At 39.3% G+C, this 9,495-nt stretch overlaps 3 protein-coding genes across 5 annotated transcripts in view; 2 read left to right on the forward strand and 1 right to left on the reverse strand.

Annotated features, from left to right (window-relative positions):
• Window positions 1-1,155, forward strand: part of slc26a3.2 (solute carrier family 26 member 3, tandem duplicate 2) — a 28,851-nt gene extending 27,696 nt beyond the window's left edge. The window contains exon 39 of the mRNA XM_053650023.1: window positions 2-1,155. Within this exon, the coding sequence (XP_053505998.1) occupies window positions 2-85 (84 nt within the window). The 3' untranslated portion in view covers window positions 86-1,155. The remainder of the gene's footprint in view (window position 1) is intronic.
• cbll1 (Cbl proto-oncogene-like 1, E3 ubiquitin protein ligase) lies at window positions 1,070-5,112 on the reverse strand. 3 transcript variants are annotated; one of them, XM_053650298.1, is made up of 6 exons: window positions 4,864-5,112; window positions 3,808-3,897; window positions 3,563-3,669; window positions 2,624-2,707; window positions 2,449-2,522; window positions 1,070-2,323 (listed from the first exon to the last, which is right to left on the reverse strand). In XM_053650298.1, exons 1-6 carry the CDS (start codon window positions 4,874-4,876, stop codon window positions 1,330-1,332), a joined length of 1,362 nt encoding a protein of 453 aa, XP_053506273.1. In that variant the 5' UTR covers window positions 4,877-5,112; the 3' UTR covers window positions 1,070-1,329. The 3 variants fall into 3 exon arrangements, with proteins under 3 accessions (XP_053506273.1, XP_053506274.1, XP_053506276.1); XM_053650299.1 differs by having other exon boundaries at window positions 4,612-5,112; XM_053650301.1 differs by having other exon boundaries at window positions 2,624-3,669; window positions 4,746-5,112.
• A 12-nt stretch (window positions 5,113-5,124) lies between these two features.
• cdpf1 (cysteine rich DPF motif domain containing 1) lies at window positions 5,125-8,039 on the forward strand. Its single transcript, XM_053650303.1, has 3 exons — window positions 5,125-5,256; window positions 6,733-6,844; window positions 7,061-8,039. Exons 1-3 carry the CDS (start codon window positions 5,147-5,149, stop codon window positions 7,178-7,180), a joined length of 342 nt encoding a protein of 113 aa, XP_053506278.1. The 5' UTR covers window positions 5,125-5,146; the 3' UTR covers window positions 7,181-8,039.
• Window positions 8,040-9,495: the final 1,456 nt, after the last annotated feature.

Raw genomic sequence — 9,495 nt, forward strand, 5'->3', positions numbered from 1 at the left:
GGAGACATGCTTCAAAGAGACATACGGCCAGACTAACGGATTATGCCGGAGGAGAACTGAAGATTTGTTTATTACAAGTCTATAGATGTTTTATATCAGCAAAAACACAGAACACACAATGCACATGCATGCCATAAAATTGTATCACCTCAGATGTTTATTACTAAGCTGTGAGTTAGGTGTCTGTGACCACCAAATACAAATACTAAAAGAGCCCCACATATATAACACAAAAGTAGGACTATTATGTCATTAATAGACACAGCACTGTGAAAACTTTTACCTGAGGTACACAATAGTGATGGGAATTCCAACTCTTTTTGTAGTGAGTCACTTGGCTCAGCAATAAGAGCCAATGCTTTCAGCTGCAAAATGGCTCCTTCACAGTTTTGCATATCTATTGCTTAAATCATTATTTATAGTCTAACAGTTTAAGATCTAACATAAAACCAGCAATGTGCTACATAGGTGCAACAGTGTGCTGATGTAACTGCACTTAATATGACTCAATATAAATGATGAGAGGCATTTGAGTCATGCATGCAGAGTGCTGAGGAATTTTCAGATTATGGCTCTTCAGATATCTGCTTGAAAATGACAGATCACTAGAACACAATTTTTCTGTTCTTACTTGCTTTTATATTTTTACTGAATTTTAATAAATGTTATTCCAAAATTCTGTCCTTACTGTATTGTCATTATTCTCTTTTAAAAAATCTACAGAACCTGCTTGCACTGATCGGTGGTATGAACTTATGGGTGTTATAGGACCACACATGGTCACCTCACTGTATATGGTGGCTCAGGAGTGAAGACAGCAGTTGGATTCGTCCATCTGTGAGGCAAATTTGTAGCTGAAAAGTGTACGTTTAACAGGAAATCTTTACGTGTGTTATCTCAAATAAGATGGTGGCCTTTTGGGTTCCTTAGGTGAGGTTATATACATTGGATGCACCTTGGCCCTTCTCTGAAATCAAGAGCGACAGCATTTGCTAGTAAACTTTAATGGCTCAGCCAAAGCTCTATTTAAAAAAAGATGAAAAAAAAACCCCACTGATAATAAAATCAATCCTTATTGAGTATTTAATTTGTATTACATTCATGAAGCAACACATTTGACAAAATTTTTTAAAAATATTGCCAAATACTTTTTTTGAAATCCAAAATATTGGCCATAATTAAAGGTATATATTCTAATATCTGAAATGAATTGCAAAGTCTTCAAACATATGCAGTCCTATTTTATACTCTAACTCAACTATACAGTCTTCCGAACCCTGCCACAGACTCACTATGAGATCAATATTCAAAGCTACCAATAAAATCATTCTACTGGTAATAGGGTCTGTATCGGCCCTGGTCTGGGTGATGAGGTCCAGGCATCTGTCCCTGCGGAGGAGGACCTTGCATTCTGGGTGGGGGAGGTCCTCTGGGAGCGGGCCACATCCCAGGACTGAGTCCTCCTGGTTGGTTGAATGGTGGGCTGAGGGTACCTTTATCCTCAGAGAACTGAGGATTGTAATGGTGGGGTGGTGGGGCATTTACTGGACCTGCGTGTTGAGGAGGAGGACCAGGTGGAGGATGGTTCATGTACGGTGGCATCTGACTCATGAGGTGTCCAGGAGGAGGGGTGATAGGAGGAGGAACTGAGGATAAAGGTGGAGGTGGGGCTTGGCTGAAGACCTGTGCTGGATGCTGCATTGGATGAGTGATTGGGGGTGGAGGGGGTGGAGGCCCGTAGCGCTGCTGAGGTGGAGCCATCATGTGGTGTGGGTGCGAAACCACAGGCTGCCCTGGATATTCTCCTGGATGGTGATGTGGAGGGGCGTTCACAGGCTCACGGGAGGAGGAGCTTGCTGAATCGTCCTGAATGGGGACGGTGATGAGGTTGCTGTGCTTCCGTGTGGTCACTGTAGTAATGCGGAACGTCTCTTGGGCGAGAGAGCGAGGAGGCCCCATGTCAGGTGTAGAAGCCTGGCCAGGAGGAGGCCGGAGGTCATCGTGAGATGCAGGAGGTGGCTGAGTGTAAGGGTCATGACTGGCATGTGGCAGAGGAGGAGGGATGAGCACATGGGGTTTAGACATGTGAGCAGGGGGCACACGGAAACGTTCTGAAACTTCAGAGACAGGAAGGTGGTGAGGGTCAGAGCGGCCTGCTGAAGTCTTGCTCGCCCTCATGTGGCGGTGGTTGATGTGGGCCTGCAAGTCTCTCTGTGACAGGTAGGTGCGTTTACAACCCTGAACAATGCTGCACATGAAGAGGGAACCACGCTGGCACTGCTCAATCCGCTGAACTGGGTCTGTACAGCTGTACAGTGACAAACTGAAAGCATAAATAGGATCAAATCTTGAATACATGTGCCATATACAATTAGTTACAAAATTTAGCTTTTGTCTTATTTTGTGTTTTAACTACACAAATTTAGGTTAAATTTCAACCAAACTTACCCTGGACACATTTTATCACCTTTCCTTTCATGAAGTACTGCACATTCATAGCAGAAAACATGCTTACATGGAATCTGTTAAAGAATAAATAAATAAAAGGAGTTCATAACAGCAGCTCTATAGGAATTCAACAAAAAGGTAGCACTAGAAATTTCAAATTATACACAAAGCTCACCATGCGTCCATAAGTCTTAATGGGAAGACCACACTTGTCACAAAAATGGATAGCAGTTTCATCTCTTTCACCGATCAGATTAAGCTGGAAAAAGAAGCCAAATTAACAGCAAAAGTAATGGTTTTGTTCATTGTGGTATACCAGTCTCTCCAGGATTTTGCGATCGCAGAAATTAATGCAAAATCAAGCAAACTCTGCAATAGTTGGAGGAGGTTGCAATTTTTCAAAATGACCGCAGATGCCAAGACGTGTCATGTGACGTCATCACAACACGCATTCAGCCAAAGCCCTCTTCGATTCACATACGTCGAACATGAGTACAGCTACAGCATACATCTCATTTACCACAAACATTCATCCATACCGCATACCGCTTCTATACCGCTTATCCTTTTCACAGGGAAAAGGATACACAGGGAACCTGGAGCCTATCCCAGGTAGCATCAGGCCAACCCATCGCAGGGCACAATCACATACACATCACATACACAGTCACATACACATTCACACACCCATTCATACACTACATGCCAATCAGCCTACCATGCATGTCTTTGGACTGGCAGCACGGGAAGAACATGCAAACTCCGCACACACAGGGCCATGGCAGGAATTGAACCCCCAATTCTGGAGGTGTGAGGCGAACGTGCTAACCACTAAGCCACCGTGTGCCCCACTACCAACAGACATCACTGTGAAATACTGTGCAATGCAATTTTGCGCAATTGCAATTTCTCTAGTTTTCCGCAAAAAAAAAAAGGCACAAAAACATCTGCAAGTTGCACTGCAAATTTTGGGGGAGAGAGAAAGGTGAAAAATCATGATTCACAACAATCACAAAAAAAAACCTCTGCTCAGTCCTGTATGGACCGGTATACTGTTAATGAATTCGGTACAAAAACTGATCAATGCATAAAGAAACAGACATAGATCTTAAACCTTATAATCCCAAAACAATGGCTGGGGATATCGCCGCTGGCTAGCGTAAGCATCCCCGGCCTTTACCCCACAGTCAAACCTCTCCTCCTGCTTGTAGGCAAAGCTTTCTGTTAAGAGAAACACAATGTAGCCATTACTATTCCAGACAACATTACACACAATTTGAATTGCACTGGGCAATAATTAGGTTTTGTTTTAGCTCAAAGGCCTCGGTGTGTCTATGAGTGAAATATGAAATCCCTTACTTCTAGCCTGTTTAGGAAGAAGCTTGATGGGTATCCTCCTTCTGACATCAGGACCTCCTAGCGCCCCCTCTGTTCCCTGCATGTCACTGTCTGCATATGGAAAAAAAAAAACTTGGTGGTTAAGACTGGTTTAAAAATCATGTTCAAGTTCGGAAGGTTTAAACATGGTAGGTTGTAGGCTGATGTCTTTGCATTTCACATCACTCTGTAGATGACCTACACAGATACCTGTTGAAGCTATCGTGTACTCATGAACTATTTGCTAAATTAGCTTTAAATAGGGGTAAAAAAAAAATTCACACCAGAACAACTAAACACATTACAAATATTTCAGCTCAGACATATTTAACGTGTTTCAGGGTGGAGTGTTCCTTTAAATATCATGTATGAATATAAACTGTTAAGTATAGTCGTCTATGTATCACCATTTTTGAGCACATGTTTTACACCACGTAAATATAAAAGAAACAAGATGCAAAAAGCTCATGCAGTGTATAATGTTGATCATGTGGATCGCTACAATTGGCAGTAAATAAACAGATAAATAAATAAATAAATAGCTTGAGCGGAGCGACGAAGGGGGTGTGGTTTACCGACGCTTCAATGTTAGGGCAGTACCGTGGCCACGCCCAAACACGTCTGTAAAGTCGAATAGCTAGCTAGCTAACAACCAGGAAAACGTTACACGGTAAGTAAATAAACGGTACATATATTTTGCCTGAGCCATGATTTAAAGACAACATTATACACCACAATACGCTTGCAAGAGACTAAACATATTTTTGTTTTAATTCACGAACGCACCTTTCTGCCCATATTTTCTCTATCTGCTAGCTAGTGCTAAGGCTAACCTCAAGGCCGAATCACCCAGTGTACAAACAACAAAAAACAACGCAATAACCGTAAACATGCTAAATTATCTACAGACGATACTCTACCAAAATAATTCTAGATGCCACACATTAGTCCCGTGATGCTAACGTAAAGTTGATTTAAAAAAAAAAAAGTACTATATTGGCAAAGGAAAGCATGCAAAGTGTGGACTTCCCTCCTTACCAATGGCATCCATAGCTGTGTGAAGGCACAACTCTTTCCTGCTTCCGGTTTGAAACTTTCAACGCAAAAGTCCTTGTGCGGCCTTAATCAAACTGTTATTTAAAAAACGGGAAACGTAATACAGTGCAAAAATAAATCATGAATAAATACATACTGAAAACGTATGCCTGCTGTTTTGACAGCTAAATGAGTCTAAACACGTGTTCCCATTTTAAGCACCACGCACATCTGTTTATTCACCAGCAGGGGGCAGAAGTGCACACACACTACCACCACCACTAACATGGACGCCACTGCCGAAGCCCCGACAGGAACGTTTACATGCGAGTTGTGTGAGTTGTCCACTGATTACACCTTCTACGGCAGGAAACCACCAAATACTAGAGCCATCGGGTAGGTATAATCTTAACAGCACCCGATAATCTCGGTTGTGTTCCACACTATACAATAATATGTCAGATAGTCTAATCAAAGTTGTCTAAATCCATTAACAGACTGAGACGTGACTCTAAGATCCAGAGCATTTTAATGCAAGATTAATGCTCATTAAGAAAATTGCATTCACTCATCTAAAAGTTTTTCATGGTGCAATTATTTACTGTCCTATCATTAAATAGTAGCTGTATTTTTTAAATATTACTTGTGTCACTAACTTTGTCACAAACATTCAGCAACTCATTTTCCTTTATTTGGTCATAAAATATTTGGTTTACAAATCGGTGTAATCAAACTTTAAACCAACAATGTAAGAAGTTAAAAATCATAGACATGTACAAATCGTTCCATTATTTATTTCATCATTCATTCATGCATTCTACTTGAATAAGCACTTTATATTGATCAGCGGATTCAGAGCTAGCCCAGAAACACTGGGCGTGAGGCAGGATTACACCTCTCTTGATGGAACGCTAGTCCCATCAAGTCCCATTCATGGCATCATGCATACATGTTCACACACTCATTTACATGTACAGTTTACAATTTAGTGCAGCCAGTCCACCTATATGCATGTTTTTAGAAGATTGAGGAAACCGGAGAACCTGGAGGAAACCCACATGGACACAAGGAGAACAAGGAAAACCCCATGCAGCCTTGGCTTAACAGATATGTGGGTGGTGGACATATTTCCTCATTTGTAAGTCGCTTTGGATAAAAGCGTCTGCTAAATGAATAAACATAAACGTAAATGGTCAACCATTCTCCAGCAGACCAGCAGTGACACAGACTGGTAGTGGCTGGTGCTGTATATCTGGCTGAGTGTATCAGGTGCAGCAGTGTTGCTGGTATGTATTAGGAATTATTTTTTTGGTATTTGGTCAAAGCTCTATACAGTACATTTAACACACAAACATAACAGACAACACAGCACAATTACCATCTTAATATACAAATATTACACTTTATGTGGAAATGGTAGGCTCAGTTGTAATTTACATTAGAGTGGAGGTAGAAATAGCAGCTCAAGGTGCATTAAACAGTGGAACAATTGTGATATATAATAATAGCAATGATATATAGTAATGACAATAAATAATATGTTTAATAAATAGTATTATTTATTAACGATATTGAAAATAACTTACAATTAACTTGTAACATAATTAAAAATAATTTAAAATCAAATTAATAAAATTAATAATACAGTGCAAGTTATGGTAGTGTAACTCACCTTTTTCAGTACATAATTTCATAATTTCCTATGGCAAACTGCACATACAGTTGTGCATCTGTGCAACAAATCGGCTGCAAACATGAATTTTATCCCTACAAACAGCACCTAATAAAATGACCAATGATAGTTGTTGCAAAGAAAGTGTACCAAGTAAACACAAAGCTCACTGTACATGCTTGTGCCCTTGTTTTCTTCAGGCTTTTGGAAGACTGCTATGGCATCCGTGATCCTTTCACTCCAGACAGGGACAAATTCCTTATATTGGGCTCCAAGTGCAGTTTGTGTAAGAAGACTGTATGTGTTGGCACGGTATGCTCTAAATAGCTTATTTCATTGACATGTATACTGAATATGTTCTGTCTGTTCTAATTGTATTGCACACGGAGGTGTTATAATGATCACTGCCGTTTTAAGATTTGTTTCAGTATTGTTGCGAAGAAAACGTGAGGAAAAATCTCATCTCATCAATAGCATTCATTCAGAAAGACACCTTGACATTTTTGCATGTGTATATGTTTTATTCAGGACTGCAGCATCTTCTACACCAAACGCTTCTGCTTACCGTGTGTGAGGGAACACTTGGAGCAGTTTCCAGAGCAGATTCGAATAGAACTAAAGAAGAAAAAAACAGCTTGGAAAAGTTAACATCAAGCAGAGACGCTCAAATATGCTGTGGAAAGAAGACATTTTGGACATAATAGTCTTTTTTTTTTTTTTTTTTTAATACATGGCACAGTGTGAATTCTGGCCTGTTTACTAGCCATTCTGTCTCATAAATGAGGAACCTGCCGAAAAGGGGATCCTTCTTGGGAATTCAAAAGCCTGATTTGATTCATGAATCCTAACTTCAGAAATTGTAACTGAATTGTCCTGGATTCCCATTGAGGATGCCTCAGGAAATTACCGTATGCTTGAGCAACATCCAGAACACACCGGAACTTCACATGCCATTCCTGTGTATGTTTTGATGAACAATGAACAAATGAAATGAAGAATGGACTCTGTTGTCACTGCAGGAAACAAGGAATTATAAGCACTAACTATCAGAATATACAGCGGAGGATGCTTTGAAATGAACCCATTACTAAGAGACTGCTATCAAGCAACCTGTATATTGCATAGTAATAAAAGTTGATATAAGAAATTAATTATATTTAGTGTGTGCCTTGTTCTGTTCGATGTAAAAATTTAGTTGTGTGCCTTGAGAATTATATATAATGTTGAATTTCATATTAATGAGAAATTCTTTTGTTTAAAGATCTTTTTTTTTTCCTTTAGTACTGCCCTTCCGAAGCTACATAAGATATTTAGATGTTTCCCAGAAGACAAAATAATAACAATTTACACCGATCATCCTGTTCAAAAATTTACACCCCCCTAGCTCTTAATGTATCGTGTTGCCTTCTTGAGCATCGGTGAATGTTTGCACCTTGTGTAATAGTTATGTACGAGTCCCTCAGTTGTCCTCAGTGTGAAAAGATGGATCTCAACATCATATAGTCACTGTTGGAAAGGGGTCAAATATGCAGAAGATGCTGGAAAAGCAAAGAATGTGCAGGACCTGGAGGATTTTTCTGAAGAATAGTGGGCAGTTTAACTGCTCAGGACAAACAAGGGACTCAAGAACAGCTATCACAGAACATAAAAACAGTTGTTGATTATCCAGTATTAATAATCAAGCGTTTGTAAACTTTTGAACTGGTTCATTTGTGTAAATTCAGTTATTGTTGTGTCTTGTGGACTATATGTAAACATCTGCTATGTGAAATAGTTTATTCAGGGCAGTACTAAATTAAAAATAAACAAATTGCAATTTTTATGATTCCTCTTATTTAAAAAACAAATAAATAAAAAAAAGATTAACATTTTACAGATTCCGCAAGGCGTATGTAACCTTACAACCTCAACTGTGTAAGTAACAGCAAATATTAGACTCCAGAATGCAATTCAGCAATACAATGCAGTTGTGAGTTATGGCAGAGATTCATCTCAGCTAGTTAGCTATCCACGCGATGACAAACATGATGCCATTGATGGAGTTACTAGCATGAAATTTGAAGCTTTGGAAGCTGATCTGTTTGATGTGTTTTGGCATTAGTGATGCTATTTAAATAGTTGGGCAAATAGACATGGCTAGTTGTCAGGTGTATATTGACCACCCAGTGTGTATCATGTGTCTCAGTTTTTGTTAAATCTGAAAATGACAGTAGGCCAAACTTTTTTGACTGCAAAACAATTCAGCACAGATTTATCAAGTCTTAGTCAGTGTTCTTTTTGACCACTAGTTGTCAGTAGAAGCATTTGTGTTCACTTTTTGGTGACCGTAAACTTGACCTCACTTTGCAGCAGTGAGGTGGAGACGACGAGTACAGAAACCCTTATTTACAGAATGCAAAGGAAAGAAAATGCTGTCATCATGTCATAGAAAGGCGTCTAAACAAAAACACATACATATGATTTAGGCTGTTTTGATTTGTTTCTTGTTCCAGCTTCACTTTTTTTTTTTTTTTTTTGCAAAAAAAGGACTTTTGGATTCTTTGCTAATGTCTAACTGCACCTCTTACAGAGAGACACAACATCCAACAACATCGTCTTTGGATGAGCCACCAAGGCCCACTTTTCCCTCATGGCCTCCGAAACATAATTAAACATAATTAAATAAATCAAAAAGACACAGTTTAGACATATCTATTTGGTAATAATCACACAGAAACTACTGGTGTACTGTGTACACTTGTGAGACTGCAGTACTGGCATTACTTACATAGGTGTTTTTTTTTTTTTGTGGTTTTATCATCACAGTATTGCATCAATTGGAGCCTTATTATTTTTTAACCCTTTCACTATACATCATCTAATTAACCGCACAAAAATACAACCGTCATAACAGAAATGAATAAATGAATGAGGCATATTATTGTACAAATAGCAACACATTCCAGCACCATGACCTTCTGAAA

The sequence above is a fragment of the Ictalurus furcatus genome, chromosome 19 (genome assembly GCF_023375685.1).
Source record: "Ictalurus furcatus strain D&B chromosome 19, Billie_1.0, whole genome shotgun sequence".
NCBI classification, from domain to species: Eukaryota; Metazoa; Chordata; class Actinopteri; order Siluriformes; family Ictaluridae; genus Ictalurus; species Ictalurus furcatus.